Here is an 18827-nt window from a genome sequence, read left to right as displayed (position 1 = left end):
ACATACAATTTTTCACCTCAGCAGCGAGAACATAATTTAAATGTAACATAAGAATAAAACCACATATACCTACCTGTTAACAAAACAAACACATTTTTTTAAAATAGAATCCGATTATTATCAAATATAAAAATTACATTTAAAACCATAAAAAGAGTCCAGTAGCTACAATACAAATCGCATACTCATAACATGCAATCTTAACTTCTTGTACTAATGTCACACTTATTTTTTAATACTGCAAAAAGCCTCATCTCGGGGTAATTGAAAAGGTTGAACAATTAAACCTTTAAATATGATTTTTAATAAGATTTCTATTACATAAACATAAATAGATTTGTTAAAAAATCATTCAATTTAACAAATAATAATTATACTGTAGAGGCAGTATACGGAATTCATTTATAAAAAAAACAAGAGAAGCGGCTTTCGTGCAACGAGGTTGCATACTTTATTAAAAGATTGGGAAAATTTGCATTTTGGAAATATTTCGATATATTTTTAATACCTAAAATTTAATTTATGTTTGTAATCGACAAATTTGATCCTATCTCTTGCTTTTTCGAGTTGAAGTGAAATGACAGATCAAAGTAAAGTTCAAATATTTGGAATTCAGTGAGTAGACCCAACACTGTACTCAGCATTTAAAAAAAATAATTAAAAAGTTACTTTGTCTCACGGAGTGAGCAAATACGATTTTGCTCACTGATTTCTCATAGCAAAACCTGCCTGTTTGAGGTGCTGAGGTGAAAAAGACATTTACCATATTGTTACGGGAGCGCCAAAGTTCGCATACTCTTCGCTAGTCATACCGTATTTTTTGTCCGAATCATCGTTTGTCATAATTTGTTTCCCACTGGAACCTTACATTTTTCTAAAAAATTTAAATGATCATCCTACAGAAAACTAATAGGTTATTAGGTTGGGTTTGTTTTATAACAATTCAGAACAGTTATTGGATTCAGAGAAAAAAGAGTTATGACAAACGATCATTCTGACAAACATTACATTCGGACTTCTAATAAGTATGCGAACCGATATGGACCCTATTGTTACATTCACCAGGACCAATATCTGACACAAAACGTGCATCAATATTAGACTATTTCCAGGGCCGGTAGCACATGTCATTTTTACATGCTCCTCTGTGGCAGATATTAATTCAAGGTGACTGTACAGTAAGAAAAAAAACATACCCAAGATTAATCGATTTACCGACACGTTTTTTTATTAAAGGAGTGACTTGTAAAAATAAAACAACATTAACCTTACATACAACGTATATTTTGATCCGGTGTCACACATACTAAACTCAGGTCTACATGCGAGTACCAGATACTTGCCAACTATACAATTATAAGCGTTTTAATCCACAATGACCACTCCGCAAATTGAGCGTCCACTTTCAAAAACACTCGACAAAAATGTCAAATTACGTGATCGGCAGTGACCACATTGCGAAGATCATCTATACTTGGCATCAGAGGCGACAAGTCGTCGTTTTAAATCTGTTCCACTTGCAATAACATCTCATATAGAGTATCACACAAACGAAGTATAATTTTAGATGAATGTTTACTTCATGTGACAAGGATCATCCATCGTATAGTGGGTACTATCATTATTATTGTGGTTCATTCTCGAGTCTAGGGTGGTTATTATCTATTTAATAATAGCCGTTGCCCGCAACTCCGTCCGCGTAGTATTCGTTTATCTATCCCGCGGGAACTGCAATTTTCCGGGATAAAACTATTCTGTGTCCTTCCCCGGAACTCAACCTATCTGTATAACTGAATTTCATCTAAAAGTTCAGCGGTTTAGACGTGATTGAGTAACAAGCATTCATACATCTTCACAAACTTTCACATTTCATATTAGTGAGATCCGTTGCCAAGTAACCATAACACAAACTTTGCTTACTTTGGGACTAGGCCAAACTTGGTCTCGATTGATTTATGATATTTACTATTAATTTTAATTAATTTAAATTTAATTTTTAATTTCATTTCACTAGTAATTTTACAAAGTGGTCACTATGTAAATGGCCATTTTGTAAAGTGGTCAATCGCATTGACCACTTTACAAAATGTAATATTTAGCTAACAAAAATCTGACAACTCGTCTAGCGTGCTATACACTAAATACACCTGGTGTCGGCTGCATAAAAAAAAACATAAATAAATTGTAATTTTGCTTTTTATTACATAAATCGAAACCTTATGTGCATTATCTAGTAGCCAGATAAATTAACCTGAAATAAAATTAACAGCTTCATGTGTATATTTATACCTTACACCACGTTAATACAGCTTACTGCTTGTATGTATACATACAGTAAACATGTACAATACATTTCAAATAACGTTAGGACCGAATTTGCTTATTTCCATCGCTACCAGTGACAATTGTTTAGTTCATTTTGAAAATCCACTTTTTAAGGGTTGAGATGGTTTATCTCAAAAATAAAAGAAGAACCCTTCTTAGGATACAAAATTGAAATTAACATCAAATTACCGAGGTTTTCTGAACGAGTGTCAAATTATTTTTCGTTCCCATGATGTTTAGATTTTTTACAAATCTTTCAGACAAGTAGTAGGTACTTTGGGTACTTTTTTTTCTCGCTCTTCTTTTGGCAGCCATTTCGCTAAATGAGGGTTGGAATATCGCTAGATGGCGTTAGTATCGTGAGACGTGAGGTCAGTTAACTCGATGCCATTAACCATTAAAAAGTTCCGTCCTGCCAAATTTTAAGACAATCCGACTAGAAGTGGATCAAATTTAACTTGCAAGATTTGACCCGCACATACAAGATACATTGCAAGTTAAATAAAAGCTTTTAAAAAAGATTAGAGGGACAGAATATAAAGCTTATAGTGCTTGATATTGGTTTTTTTCGTGCTCAATTTTTTTATGAATGAGCTGTAGAATTTTACGAAATTTTCGATTATTTTATCGACGTCCTCTACTTCAACTAGATAACCTGGAAACTGTAACAGAATCTACCATGTCACAAAAAATATGCCCACGTAAATGTAATAAAACAAACGCTCGAATAACGTCCCTATTACTAAATTGAATAAAGATATTTTGACTTTGACTTTACACGTTCGGCCACGGCTACGATTCACTAAGCTCTCACGCTATGCCTACGCATATCCCACAGCAGTCACTTCTATGCCAGTGACACGTATTCGTGTCACATACGTAACACATTCCGGTGCCAGTAACACAACGTTTGAGATCAAAAATTCTTACTCCTATGCGCCGGTATTCGTACCTCTTAGGTTTTTTTTCTTAATAAAAAATAGGCTTACGTTAATCTCGCTTGATGGAAGGCGAAATGCCCAGCAGGTTTGTTCACTTTGACCTTTGGCTGGCATAGCGTAAGGGCTTAGCGGAACTGTGACGATCCCAGTGGCTTAGCTATCGTATGGCCACGTGGTACAGTGCACCAAGCCCCGGAGCTCAAGGGGGCCCTCTAACCTAAGCTTTGAAAAGAGAAGAGCATAAAAGAAAAAGAGAGAAAAAAAAGTTTGCAGGTGGTAGGACCTTGTGCAAGGTCCGCCCGGATTGCTACCACCATCTTGCTGGCTAATCCTGCCGTGAAGCAGCAGTGCTTGCTCTGTTGTGTTTCGGCGTGGAGAGTAAGACAGCCGGCGAAATAACTGGCACTTGAGGTATCCCATCTTAGGCCTCTAGGTTGGCAACGCGCAGATGTTTATGGGCGGTGGTGATCTCTTACCATCAGGAGAGCCACTTGCTCGTTTGCCATCCAGTCGAATATAATTGTGAGCAAGCTCGAACCTCGAGCCTACTAGGAATAAGTTCAACTCACTGTACTTATTCTTATTCCTATCTACAATTTTGAAGGCCAATATAAGTTCAAGCTATGTACGTGGAAAGAGGGGGTGAGGGCCCAATTCTTTCTCTATGCACCGAGACCCTTGTCCACCTTGCTACGCCACTGGACGATCCACTAAGCTCTTATACGCTATGCCTATATCCAACAGGAATCACAAATACGTGTCACTGGTATAGGAGTTAGAACTAAAGTCACAGACGTTGTGCCACTGGGGCCAAAGTGTTAAAACCCAAGAGATAGTTTCGTTTCACAATACTACCGCCAACTAACCCCTCTCACAAAACACTCAGTTACAGCATGGAATGTCAAGTTTACAGTTTCAAATCCACCTTTTTTCTATCATTAAGAGCGTTCATACCTGCTGAGCTGGCAACGTTGCATTTTTGTTAGTTTTTCTCGATTATTCCATAAAAATTGAATGAAAATTAAAAATGTTGTCTGATAGAACACTTTCTTAATATATAAGTTAATGTGTCTACTCCAATAATTATTCGTGATAGACTGTTATATTCTTTAAAAACGAATTATGACCGGTTTTTAAAGAAAACAAGTCTATAACGAATAATTATTGGAGTAGACACATTAACTTATATATTAAGAAAGTGTTCTATCAGACAACATTTTTAATTTTCATTCAATTTTTATGGAATAATCGAGAAAAACTAACAAAAATGCAACATTGCCAACTCAGCAGGTATAAACGCCCTTAACATAATTTTAAATAATCATTTTGAGGCTAATGCCCAACAGTGGGACGTATATAGGCTGGCTAGGAAGGCGCGTATCTAGTAGCATAATTTTTGTTAGTCACATTTTTTTTCCCACTGAAATCGTAAATTTTTCAGAAAATTTTAAATGGTCACCCTGTAGAACTCTGTAGGTAAGGTTAGGTTCATTTTATAACAATTCTGAACAATTAATGAATTCAGAGAAAAAAAGTGTTACATATGACAAACTTATGACTTTTAAAAATTATGACATCAACAATTATGCGAGTCTATATGGACCAGGCTGGATGATGGATGATAGGTTATAATTATAACATGTAGGTAGTGGTGTTTGCCGCCGCGCTAACATGGTCCTCCTGGCAGGTGGCAGGCTAGAAGCCTCCCTGTAGGTGGTAGGTGTTTGCCGTGCTAACGTGGTCCTCCTGGCAGAGCCCTTCTGTACTTCTGTAGGTGGTAGATGTCGCCGTACTAACGTGGTCCCCCCGGCAGGCGGCTAGAAGCCCTCCTGGTAGGGTTTGGAGTCCAGCCGGGCCTGCAGCAGCTCAAGCTGCCGCCGCGCCTCGCACACCGGGAAGTTATTTAGCTCGTAGTACTGGGGTGCTATTTTTAGTAGCCATTCCGCTGTAATATAAACAATCTTGTTAGTAAAGTCATACATTTTTAGGGTTCCGTACACAAAGGGTGCCAACGGGACCCTATTACTAAGACTCCGCTGTCTGTCTGTCTGTCAGTCTGTCACAGGGCTCTATCTCTTGAGCTGTAATGGTTAGACAATTGAAATTTTGACAGCTTATGTATTACTGTGGCCGCATTAACAAGAAATACTAAAAATAAAATAAAGTTGAAAATTAAAGGGGTCATCATACAAGAAACGTGTTTTTGTCAGCGTTTTTTTTGTTTCTAGGCATCGTTAGGCGTTGCTAGGCGGCACAGGCGACAGCCGTCAGTTGCTAGGCAACGCGAGCGACCCTATGCTGCTCGGATGTTTACCTACTTCTAAGTTTCCGCTTTTAGTGCTAACATTTCGGCGATTTTTTACTGAACTGTTAAAACACTGTACGGAGGTATGGAACCCTTCATGTACAGTTTGATTAATTCGAGTTAACACTTGACAGATGGGCGTGCATTCAGACAATTTTCAACTTTGACGTCATACAAATAAAGCCATTTTTAGTATACCACCACCACCGTTAACAGATTATGTAAAAACAATTTTATTTGTATGACCTCAAAGTTGAAAATTGACTGAAGGCACGCCCATCTGTCAAGTGTTAACTCAAAGTAATCATACTGTACTCACAATTATATATCAGTCAATCAAATTTAACTTAGTTTTAGTTTACGATGTATTGAGTATGTAGAATTATGAAATTTATGAATATTGGTCATTGACCTACGAAACGCCGGTGTTGCCATGCGTGGCGCGCTCGACAGAGCCCGAGATCTGGACGCGGGAAAAACGATCGCCAATTGTCAGTTTGTAAAAGAAGTCTGGCCCGAGTCGGCTGCGGGATCATTTCAGTGAATGAATGCCGGTTTTAGCACAGACCTTATATCGAGATAGAACTTAAGAGTTCACCTACCTTGCGTGTAAAAAGTTTGATCCACGGTCAAAGTTTTGTCCAACCTAAATACGCGATGCGCTTTGAAAAACGCACGCCTTTGAATCGGTACCGCGCAGTCTTGATTTCCCATCACTAAGGGGCTGTTTCACCATCCATTGATTAGTGTTAACTGGCGGTTAGGTGTGATGCCGTCTCTATTTGTTTTGTTCGAATAGACGGAGACGGCATCACATTTAACCGTCGGTTAACGCTAACCAATGGATGGTGAAACAGCCCCTAAATCTCGCTCGTGACGTCATCGTAGGTACGAAAAATTCGACACGCTAGGTTCTCATACAGTTTGAAGCTCTTTTCGTCTATCTCGATATAAGGTCTGTGGGTTTTAGGTTCTTTAATAAAAACAACCCATACTCACGCTTTATATCAGTAACAGTCCTTATATAATTCTTAGTTGTCAGCACAAACTCATTGTATATCACCCAGTCCGGCTTATGGTCCAGGCATGTAGACGGATGCAGCTGCACTATCTGATTGTCCTTGACTGTGAGGTAATGCCCCGTCCGCTCCAAATGTGCAACCTGCATGAAGAAACCGTTGACGAGAGCCTTCCGTATGTTTATGTAGTAATCTTTACTGGTGAACTCTGTGCTTGTGCGTTTTAGATTAAACCTGTGAAATGAACAAAGATGGTCATAAAGATGTTGCTACAATTTAATTTTCTCAAAAATTCCATTCATCATCATCATCATCATCAGCCGGAAGACGTCCACTGCTGGACAAAGGCCTCCCCCTTAGAACGCCACAATGAACGACAACTCGCCACTTGCATCCGGTTTCCCGCAACTCTCACGATGCCGTCAGTCCACCTGGTGGGAGGCCTGCCAACGCTTCGTCTTCCGGTTCGTGGTCGCCACTCGAGGACTTTTCTCCCCCAACGGTCATCTGTTCTTCGAGCGATGTGGCCCGCCCATTGCCACTTCAACTTGCATATTTTTCCAGCTATGTCGGTGACTTTAGTTCTACGACGAATTACCGTATTCCGGATTCAATCGCGTAAAGAAAATCCAAGCATTGCTCTCCCATTACATCATCAAAAACGTAGAAAGAACTAATGTTTATAAACGAATTAATGTTTATAACCGGTTTTTAAAGAAAATAAAAGTTTGTACCAAATAATTATTGGAGTAGGCTCATTAACTTATATATAAGTGTTTTATCAGACAACATTTTTTAATTTTCATTCAATTTTTAAGGAATAATCAAGAAAAACTAACAAAAATGCAACGTTGCCAGCTCAGCAGGTATAAACGCTCTTAACTAGTATTTTGAAATGGGTCCATGTCATCATTATCATCATCACCATCACCATAAACCATCATCATCGTCACCATCACTACCAATCACAATCACCATCACTACCAACCATCATCAACATCACCATCAACAACCATCATCATCATTTTTGAGAAAAGCACTATACAAGCTTCGACCAGTAATCGCCATCCTGGCCTCGTATCCACTGATGGCCGAACCGCTTCTACTCTTCCAGGATGGCTTACTTAAATGGTCTCTGAAGTTATGTACAGTCGAACAAATTAAATCATGGCCAGTGGGCGGACGACGGATGCAATTTACGTCAAAATCACGTCTAACAATATACCTAATATGGATATGACTACAATGAGGGCTATCGTTTTTTGTCTCACTAGATGGCGCACTGTTGCGTGAGGTTTTTAAGTATGGCTTTCAAAGTATGTTATTACGGGCGTGAAAACAAAGTTTAGATTAAAATCATATTTAATACAACTTAAAACCGTACCATAAAAATATTGAGCATGCCACAGTGTTGCATAGTCCCCGTTTTGTTCGGAAAAAAGGGAGGACAAAGGTTTCCGAAAGACAAAACTATCTCAAAACACAGACATTCATTGACCCGGAACGCATATTTGCCATAATTAATTTCAGATATTACAAAATATTCACAATTTTTTTCTAATTAAAAATAAACCCGCGTAGCTCACTCAAAAACTATGAGATTTGACATTTCGGAAACCTCACGCTACACTAGCGCCTCTAGTGGCGAATTCATTCGCGATAGCCCTCATAGGTTTAAAAAAAAAAGAACATACTTGAAAAATAGTTGGATAATTTTATTGTGCATTCCTTTTATAGTTCACTATCCACTTATGCAGGAGAAAATTACCTATTTACATCTACAGATGTAAGTGGTACGTATTTGTAATATGATACTTCACCATTATTAGAAAGATTATCACCATCACTCAAATTTCCATACATTTTTACACAAAAATATTAATCGAAGTTTAATAAAAGTTTTATCCATGTTATGCTTTCGTCACCATATTGCATCCCTCGTCCGCCCTTTCATCATGACCCAGGGTGGAACCTTTTAGTAGTCAACTTCACTAACCTATCCATAATCCTGCTGAGCTGCTGGCGCACATTGTCGCCGGACTTGAGCGATCTGTAGTTTATGAAGTTGTCGTAGCACCAGTGGGGGTCTTCCATATCTGTGGACAAGACAAAACATGTTATACAATTGAACTTTAAACTTTACTATTACGTAATATAGTAAATACAAACTGAGACATGGATGCACAGAAAAAACCAGAAAAAGAGACCAGCACTGGGAATCGAATCCAGGTACTCAGCATTCCGTGCTGCGTGCTATAACCCCCACACCACCGCTGGACCTCCAGCAGTTGGTCTCTTTTTCTGCTTTTTCTGTGCATCCATGTCTCAGTTTGTATTTACGATATGGTTTCACGGGATACCCGTAAAAGTTACAAATTTGGAGTTGAAATAAAAAATACAAAAAGACTCCAAAAAATCAATCATATTACGTAATAAACCGTGTTATTTTTGATTTCCGTTAACTATGAGGCTAGAGCTGTGCTGCGTGAGGATAGGTAAATGAAGCGTTTCTATTGGTTCATGAAAAACACATCCCTCCCAACACATCTTCGCACATCTCTGATGGAAACGCAGCTTAAAAGAACATTCAACAAGTCAAATGCCTGTTTTTTATGTAATAAATTAAATTAATTTCTCCAAGAAACTAGTAGCCAAGTGTTACTGTTTAAAAGATAACTAAGCATTAAGATAATTAAATATGCGCAATAAAACAGTGTTAAGATTCTTAATTTATGACGTTTTTCTGAATGTCCGCAACTAAATGTTTTTAATTCACTCACACACAGAATGTTAAAGAGAGTTAGATGATATCTCTTATGTGTCACGTCAATTTCACTTATCTAGTTTGTAAATTGCATAATGGAACCTTTACCAATGACTGTGAAGTTATTATATGCATACAAAAAAAAAAAACTTTAAGTTTCTTTTTGCCTAATTACCAGGTAGTTGGAATTTCAGACGTGAGTTATCCGATATACTACCATTTAAGCCATCATATTTATCATTTCACCAGGTAGTTTCTATCAATGAAATGAACCGTCTCCCAAAGGTAATCTAAATATACACAAAAAGTAACCAGCCGTTTTCAGACATTTACAAAGCAAAATAATTCCATTTATAATATTCGCCCCTATGTAGTAATTATAAGTTTCCTGAAACTTAATATGGAGTTTTTTTCTGCTAGATCTAATCTCTTCCATAGCACAACAGCCAAATGGACTTACTCTGTTTGAAGGCGTGATACACGTTGAGCAGCGTTAGATGGTCGCCGTCGATGTGCGCGAAACGCATCTTCGCTTCATCCGCCGCCTTCCGCGCCTCGTTCGGCCGCACGAAGCATTGTGGCACTGTAAATAAACAAATACAATACAAATTATTTATTTTCTCCAAGTAACGGCTTGAACAGCTTGCCAATACATACATAATCCTATCCTACTAATATTATAAATGTGAAAGTTTGTGAGTGAGTGAGTGAGTGAGTATGTTTGTTACTTCTTCACGCTGAAACGACTGGACGGATTTGGATGAAATTTGGTAAAAAGTTAGTTTATAACCTGGATTAAAACATAGGATACTTTTTATCCCGATATTCCCACGGGATAGGGATAAAATCTCGAACTAATAACCGCTGGGCTTAGCCATGAAATTTGGTATGCAGATAGCTGGATATCTGGAATAACACATAGTTTAATTTTTATCCCGATATTCCCACGGGATAGGGATAAAATCTCGAAATAACAACCGCTGTGTTTAGAGTCCTGAAATTTGGCATGGGTGTTTTAATTTAACGTCAATGAAAACAACGATGTAATTTAAGGGAATTCCCAATTGAATCAAATTCAACTGCTGTATTTAATGATTTACGCGTGCGAAGCCGCGGGTAAAAGCTAGTACATGCATAAAATCAAGCCTCTTTCCCAACGGGGTAGGCCGAGACTACATCCTTCCACTTGCTACGATCCTGGCATACAACTCTCGCTTCCTCTACATTCATCAATCTTTTCATGCACGTCGGTTTAGAGTACTCCTGACCCGACCTTTCTTTAGAACGTCCCCGATTTGATCACTTGCCAAGGACGTTGTTTTTAGTGCCGAGGCAATAGTTCATTACTGCAGAGGCCATGAAATAAGGGATTATGGACGAGTTTGGGGTAGTCCATGTTTACAGAGCCTAGTGGTGGTTGGCTGTTTCCTTTCAGTTTAATGTTAGTAAGCAAATTTAAAAAGTTCGTGCAGCGGGCAGTTACGGATTTTCATACATTTGTGGAGACACCCCTGCCACATATTGTGTGATCAGCATTTTAGCTAACCACGCGGGGCCCGCGGCCAACGGACGCCAGTCGGCACACAACCACCTGACTTGCTACGCGCCTACTAACGCGCCCCGACTCCCGCCTGGTTAGCCCGCCTTCTGAACTTTTCTATAACGTACATGTGTGATATTAAAGAATATTAGCTACCTACTTTGTTCATCTCTTCCATCCCAGTACGCAACCCGAATTAAAGACATTGCCAGTGAAAAGGTAGCTAAACATTCTTTTGTAGCTTAAGGCCAAGAAGGGACCCATAAACGAGAAACTTCCTGTCTTAATTTCGTAACGTTAATGGCACGCATGCATTTTCGAGCATGTTTCAGAAAGTTTTTATCTAATACCTTAAAACGAGCAATTCTTAAAGCCTGACCTGAAATATATGACTATTCGCCATGTTGCGAAATTTAATTGCATTACACTGGCAATAATTTGAATGATTTTCAGTGTCACTGCGACGGTTTCTTTGAACAATAACAAAAAATGCCCAAAACGATTCATAGCCAACAACGGATCATTGTAAATAATGTTTATAATAAACTACTGGAAAAAAAAACGCTCGGGGAATTAAACTATTCTGCTACAAAACCTTTTCAAATTAACATCAGAGCTAACAGGTAAACGTTGTAGACAAGTCAAGATGTCATTGTAGTCTGGTAAAAATAAGCAGTAATTATAGTTATTAATAAACTATATCGGAGTCATCGATTACGTGAATTACGAAAGAAGGTCGTTCCTCCTCAGATTTTAGGTCGCCAAAGAAAAAAGAAAGCATTGTTCCCACTATACTGAACTATTGCCATATAAATAAGAACAATAGCGCCCTCTTGACAATAGTCATATATTTTTGGTTTACCTTTATATATATTTTCGGGGATGAAAAATCGGTTCAGCTTGGTCTTATCTCTGGGAAAACGCTGGTTATCAAGTTTAAAACTAGGTCGGCCAGCTACTCTATGTAGTAAATGTTAGTCAAACCTCACCTGACAGCATAGCCGTGATGGAGAGTATCTCGTTGGAGCAGTTGTGGTTGCAGCTCGCGATCAGCATCTTGGCCAGTTGAGGGTCGAGCGGGAACTCCGCCATCACGGCGCCCAGGTCAGTCAGGTTGCCGTCGTCATCTGGAACACGGCCGCCGCCCGACGTACTATTAATAACGTGCCTGACACTGACGGGTGAATGGCGCTAGAGGCGCTAGTGTAGCGAGAGCTCTCCGAAATGTCTAATGTCATAGTTTTTGGGTGAGCTATGTGGGTTTATTTATAATTACATAGAATAATTTTGTGAATATTTTGCAATATTGAAATTAATTATGGCAAATATGCGTTACGGGGCAACAAATGTCTGTTTTGAGACAGTTTTGTCTTTCGGAAACCTTTGTGCTCCCTTTTTTCCGAACAAAACGGAACTACGCAACACTGTGGCATGCTCGATATTTTTATGGTACGGTTTTAAGATGTATTAAATATGATTTAAATGTAACTTTTGTTTTCACGCCCGTAATAACAGACTTTGAAAGCCACACTTAAAAACCTCACGCAACAGTGGCGCCATCTAGTAAGACAAGAAACGATAGCCCTCATTCAATGGTGTGTGTGAAGTTCCCAATCCACAGTGGGCCCGCTCATGCTGTGAGGAGGCCTGTGCCCAGCAGTGGGACGTATACAGGCTGGGATGATCATCTATTTGTCTGTGTGTGTGTCTGTGTGTGTACTCACCCAAAGCGGCCAGGTAGTTGAGCAGTTCGAGCGCCCGCATGAGGGTCTCCGGCGCCGGGGGGTCCATGAAGTCGAAATGCACGAGGTCGTCGATGCCGAGCTTTTTCAACTGCAAAACTACAGACCCTAAGTTCGATCTGCAACGGGCAATGCGGGGGGCGTTAGTGCGGCTGTGCCTACGACAGGCGGCTAATACTAAATACTATGCTTTTACAAGATTTATTTATTTATTATTTTTTATTGCAATGGCACTTTATTATTTTACTGCAACGGGAAATCAACGTAAATTTACAAAATATGCATTAGAATCGCCCTCAAATTGAACTTCGGTCTCGGTTACGACCGAAATTAAAATTGAAATTCGTTTTCGGTTACTAGTTTCGGTCAGGCACCGGTCTTGGGTATAACTTGCCTAAGTTACGTAACCTGGCTACCAGTTTCGACATAAATTTGATTTCGGCTAGTAGTTTCGGTCAGACACCCACCTTGGGTAATAAATACCTTAGCTACCGATTCTGAAGGATATTTCCAATTTCAGTTACTAATTATAGTCAAACACCAGCTAGCGGTGTTGACCGAAATTTTCGTTATCGGTTACTAATTTCGGTGAGATACCTACCATGTATATAACTTCAGTAATGGTTCTGGCTTGGGTTTGTTGACCGAAATTTTCCAACCTAACCTGTCTACCGGTTCGACATAAAACCTGCAGCCTTATTGTCCTAAGACTCTTGAACCTCAATCGCTTCCACCAGTTCTTTCTGTCACATGATATATGCGAAGGTAGAAAGAGAAACTTTATGCAATCGTGAACATCAACACGTTATGGCCTCTCGCTACCGACACCAGGCACGTCATTAACCCGAGTTTCGCTACCTGTCTACTGATTTTTGACCGAAATAAAACCCGAAGCCGTATACGGTTTCGGTTACTAATTTCGGTCAGACACCTACCTACCATGATTATAACGTGAATTTCGTAATCTGGCTACCGTTTTCGACCGAAATTCGGTTAAGGTTTCGTTCAAACAAGCCAAATTATAAAACCTGGCTATTACAAACTAGCCAACTAATAAAAAGGTCAACCGGGGTTCGAACCCTCGACCAAGTCACCTCAGAATCTCCGGATAGGTATTCTCTTGCATCTCATTCTTATACGCCTTCTCTGTGTATAGACGGAAGCATTTGCCCGGCCGCGTCCGGCCGGCGCGCCCCGCCCGCTGCTGCGCTGACGCCTGGAAACATTAAGTTGGTGATAAATCAGTTTTACTGGGTCATAATCGTAATGCGTTTGAAATTATGTATGTGGGATGAGAATTTGGTGAGCTGAGAATGTGGTGAGATAAGAATTAGGTGAGCTGAGAATGTGGTGAGATGAGAATTTGGTGAGCTGAGAATGTGGTGAGATGAGAATTTGGTGAGCTGAGAATGTGGTGAGATAAGAATTAGGTGAGCTGAGAATGTGGTGAGATGAGAATTTGGTGAGAATGTGGTGAGCTGAGAATGTGCTGAGATGAGAATTAAGTGTCGAAAATACAAACTGAGACATGGATGCACAATTATTATTGGATTATTGGATGAGAATTAGGTGAACTGAGAATGTGGTGAATTGATAATATGGTCAGCTGAGAGCATGGTGACATAAGAATTAGGCGAGCTGAGAATGTGGAGAACTGATAATGTGGTCAGCTGTGTGTATGGTGAGATGAGAATTATGTGAACTGAGAATGAGCTGTTCATAAGGGGATTTTTAACAGTCATAGTCTAAATTGAATAAAGATATTTTGACTTTAACTTTGGAAACTAATCTGGATTGTTTCATTGTGTGGTATGTAGATTGATGTTTAAATAGAGAATGCTGATTTCCTGCTTGAAAATACATAATGTATCGCACAGACATATTTGTCTTGCATGAATTGCATGCCTGATAGCAGGTTAGAAGCTACAGTTTATTGAAAGGACTCATACAAATATCTGAATCAACAGAAGGGAAATAAACGGAACAAATTTAAAAAAGTCGGCTTACCTTACTGATAGGAGACACCAGCAGCGACTCCACTCTAATACGAGGATTGTACACTTTCTGCTTGGCAAACCCTGGATCAATCACGAACACCACCCCGTCAATAGTAAGCGAAGTCTCCGCAATATTCGTGGACACAACCACCTTTCTCCCTATAGCTCCGTTCGACCTGTTCGGGGGAGCCGGCTCGAAAATCCTCTGCTGCAAGTTTGGTGGCAGCGTAGAATACAACGGTATACACTTCAATTCACCAGCATCAGGCCCAAGATTATCTATCTCCCTCTTAATCCTCTTACACGCATCCTCTATCTCTTCCTGACCAGTTAGGAAGAGCAATATATCCCCTGAAATCTCTTCGCATATATGTATCTGTACTACTGTACGGATAGCTGCTTCTAGATAGTCCCTCTCCGGTTGCGGCGTATAGAATATCTCTACAGGATGAGTACGACCCGGGACATTCATGAGAGGCGCATTGTCAAAGTACTGCTGGAATTTACCCGCATCTAAAGTAGCTGACATGATAACTAGCTTCAGATCTGGCCTCTGTTTAATAACCTCCTTCAGCACGCCCATCAGGATATCAGTAGCTAGAGTCCTTTCATGAGCCTCATCGAGGAGTATAACCCTGTATTGTTCTAGCATAGGATCGGACATGGCTTCTCGCAGCAACATACCGTCCGTCATGTATTTAAGTAGAGTGTGTGGCCCGGAGCAGTCCTCGAAACGAATGCTGTAACCTACTTGTTGTCCAAGTACCACATCCATCTCTTCAGCTACTCTTTGTGCTACTGACATGGCCGCTACTCTCCTGGGTTGCGTGCAAGCCACGCCTTTGGATTTGCCAGCAGTGACTGCTGCGAACTCGACGCTCCACTGGGGTATCTGTGTGGTCTTTCCGGAGCCAGTCTCACCGACTAGCACCACACATTGGTGGGTGTTGAGCAGACGCATGAAGTCGTTCTTGTATTCCCAGACGGGGAGGCCGAGTCGACGGCGCAGGAGTTCGTGGTAGCGCACGGAGTGTGGGAGACCTGCGAAGAGAATAAATCGGTATGAGATACAAGTAGGTAGAACAGAACACACATAAGTTTTTGTTCTAAAGGGTGCCAACAGAACCCTATTACTGAGACTCCCCTGTCTGTCTGTCTGTCCGTCTGTCACAGGGCTCTATCTCTTGAGTCGTAATAGTTAGACGCTTGAAATTTTCACAGATTATGTATTACTGTGGTCGCTATAACAACAAATACTAAAAACAGAATAAAATAAATATTTCAGGGGGGCTCGCAAACAACAAACTTGTTTTTTTTCGCCGGTTTTTTGCTAATATCTAATATTGTATAGAATAGATAATGGTACGGAACCCTTCGTGCGCGAGTCCGACTCGCATTTGGCCGTTTTTTTTTTGTTGGCTGTTGCATTGTCATCTGAACTACATAATTCATAGAAAAACTCAAGTTAATATGATCACTAAAGTGAGAGTGAGAGGACCCTGAATCGAGTAGATTCCTGGGAAGATATCATTCTATTTCGTCTGTCAATTAAATTATCAGAAAGAGCACGTATTTTTTCTTTTGTCAATCTAAAAATGACAAAAAAGAAGCGGAAAATTGCATAGTTTAGCAGGATAGCGATAACAAACTCATAGCTGAATATTTCTCAAAAAGTTGTCCCATCACGAAATTGACAAGAAATCAGTTTTGTTAAGAAATTATTAACCCTAAGGACGAAATCATAAAACATAAACTACATAAAACATCCAAAATTTCTTGACGTCAGGAAAAGTCACGAAATTTTGTGAGGAAAAAATTGTAATTTTGTAACTACATCAAAACTTTCTATTGGATCCAACAACAAAGATTATCTGACTTTTTATCACTTTTACCACAAGGTTTTGTATATATTTAAAAGCAATTATTTATTTAAGTCCCAATTGTGGTATTAATTAAGAATGTCAAGTACACTCAACAGAATTACAGTCAGAAAAAAAGTTATTTAATCAACTCTCGGCATATAAATTGTATCAAAATACCTGTGAGAGGATTAACTCCGGGCGTGCTGGTGGCAGTGGGTGGCATGGCCGTGCCAAGTGTGGCACTGCTGTCCGAGGTCTCCCCGCTGCCTCCACCCTTGGCGGCAGCAGCTGCTGCCTTTTCTTCTCTGGAAATTATAAATAGCAATATTTCAGACATCTATGTTAAGAGGTTTTAGTATAGGATGGAACCCTCTCCCTGCCTCTCCCTGTGGTGTCATAAAAGGCGATTAACCACTCACATGCTTTGAATTTTGAGTTGAACTCTATTCATTATCAGAATAAGAGTGTTGACAGGCGACTAGAGTTGCCAAAAGCATGCAAGTGGTTAAGGCCCTTAGAATGGAAGAGATTTGCTTCTTATATCCTTTGGCTTTCATTCTGTGATAGAACATAAAATTGGCTAGCTCTCAGTTATTATTATTTTTATTTATTTATTTGTTTATATTCAGAATAACGACAGTCATAAATGTAATACAAGGAACATACAACATGGTTACATCATAACAGGCCAATAACAGCTATCCATTATGTTCAAAAATCTTTGTCAACATAGTGGAAACATTCACACCAGACACGCCAGCTCATGAATTATAAAAAATAGTATGTTATAACAATCTGTTTCCTGCAAGTAAGTAGCTAAGTGCTAAGTTTAACAAGCATACATGAGTGTGGTTATTTACATTTCCATCTATAAGGTATAATGATTATACTCTTATTTATTGTACTCATAATTTATATTAGTATTTATTGTTAAGTTGCCTCCTTGTGAATTTGCTCAACCTTGCAATTTGTAATAAAATAAATAAGGCTAGGTTACATGGAATTTGGTGCCCCTTCAAAATTGAGCCCCAATGCGACCTCTAGAACAGTCCTTCCTTAGTATGCCTCAACATCATCATCATCTACAATCCTCAAGCAATGTCTGCCAAATTTCAAGTCCAGTGGTTTAGACTGTACTTTGTCTGTCAGTCTGTCACTCAAAACTTGTAGATTCATAGAAGGGCTGGGAATTTTAGGGAACTGAGTGCAAAATTAAGCCTCAAGGTAATAAGCTAGTATGTATTTACGTAATAAACTAGAGCTCTAATGCAAAAATCTGTACAGGACTGTTATGAGGACACTTGAATTTTTCTAACTGCGTCAAAGGATGAAGTTAGAAGGCCACAAATTAAAACGGCATTCAACATTATTCAACAAAAGAAAGAAATCAATACATCACAAATTAAAAAAAACTTGAGTATCTTCTTCTTGCTATTTAATTAATAGGCTTGCCTATTGAAATGAATACGATATTCATGCCCATAACTAAATTTATAGTAATTGTTTCCGTACATGCCGGCCAAAAAAAGGTACGACAAAATCTAGACACGCTAACAAACAATTTCTCTATTGAATGCAAAATAAACGTTGGTTAAAAAAGACTAGCGGCGCAATGAGGTTTATTTAACTATATTATAATGCATTGAAGGAATATTATGTTAATTTATTAAATATAAGGAAATAATCGAGCATGGCCCACAAAAATAAACGTGTTACTAACCTTTTCTTCTTTATAAAAGGATCCATTACTTCAATTCGTCGCTTTGACATTTTAAAACATACACATTTAACACAGGCTCCTACAATTGCAGTATTATTTTAAATATTTCGATAATAAAATACTGAGAGAAGCTAACAAAATGGCGACCGACACACCAAAGAGTATAAGTACCTATGTAGGAAAAGAGTGGCAACTCTATGGCCAAATTTGCATGTATGGTAACAAGCGCTAACTGGTGGCGTAATGAAAGAACTAATTCTGACATAACACACACATGCACATGCACGCACACAACAAGCTTGACGTCCATAAAGCCCAGTTTAGACCTGTAAGAAAAATTGCGCAAGTTGCATTACATCGCGAGGCCGGAAAGCAAACAAGTTTATGGTGGTCACTTCACTTGGTCAGCCGAGTGGCGCATTGTAATACAACTTGCACGATTTTTCTTGCAGATCTAAGCTGAACTTAATATTTTTTTTATTTCCTTTTCTTCATTTCTTTGGTGTAATTAAATTTTTGTTAGTTTTGTACCTATTGGTTTTGGAACTTAATCTTTTTGTGTACGGAGGGCAGCGTTGCTACTGTTGTAAAGCAGTTTCAACTTTTGCGGGT

At 39.2% G+C, this 18827-nt stretch overlaps 1 protein-coding gene across 1 annotated transcript; it reads right to left on the bottom strand.

Moving 5' to 3' along the window:
- Nucleotides 1–1262: 1262 nt before the first annotated feature.
- Nucleotides 1263–18364, bottom strand: Dhx15 (DEAH-box helicase 15). Its single transcript, XM_074108233.1, has 10 exons — nucleotides 18216–18364; nucleotides 16673–16800; nucleotides 14644–15674; nucleotides 13731–13852; nucleotides 12619–12755; nucleotides 11884–12021; nucleotides 9815–9937; nucleotides 8587–8686; nucleotides 6571–6824; nucleotides 1263–5211 (listed from the first exon to the last, which is right to left on the bottom strand). Exons 1-10 carry the CDS (start codon nucleotides 18263–18265, stop codon nucleotides 5084–5086), a joined length of 2211 nt encoding a protein of 736 aa, XP_073964334.1. The 5' UTR covers nucleotides 18266–18364; the 3' UTR covers nucleotides 1263–5083.
- Between the last annotated feature and the right edge of the window lie 463 nt (nucleotides 18365–18827).

This window comes from Choristoneura fumiferana, chromosome 26 (genome assembly GCF_025370935.1).
Source record: "Choristoneura fumiferana chromosome 26, NRCan_CFum_1, whole genome shotgun sequence".
Classification (NCBI taxonomy): Eukaryota; Metazoa; Arthropoda; class Insecta; order Lepidoptera; family Tortricidae; genus Choristoneura; species Choristoneura fumiferana.
The sequence above is the reverse complement of the archived record's forward strand: the minus strand, read 5'-3'. Positions and strand labels throughout refer to the sequence as shown.

Bases quoted from the DNA above. Each gene is read 5' to 3' on its own strand.
- Dhx15 (XM_074108233.1), bottom strand. From the start codon at position 18,265: ATGTCAAAGCGACGAATTGAAGTAATGGATCCTTTTATAAAGAAGAAA. The intron at 13,853-14,643 runs GTAAGCCGACTT...TAATGTTTCCAG, and splicing joins TGGTGTCTCCTATCAGTAAG to GCGTCAGCGCAGCAGCGGGC. The intron at 8,687-9,814 runs GTAAGTCCATTT...TCTTGTCCACAG, and splicing joins GTATCACGCCTTCAAACAGA to ATATGGAAGACCCCCACTGG.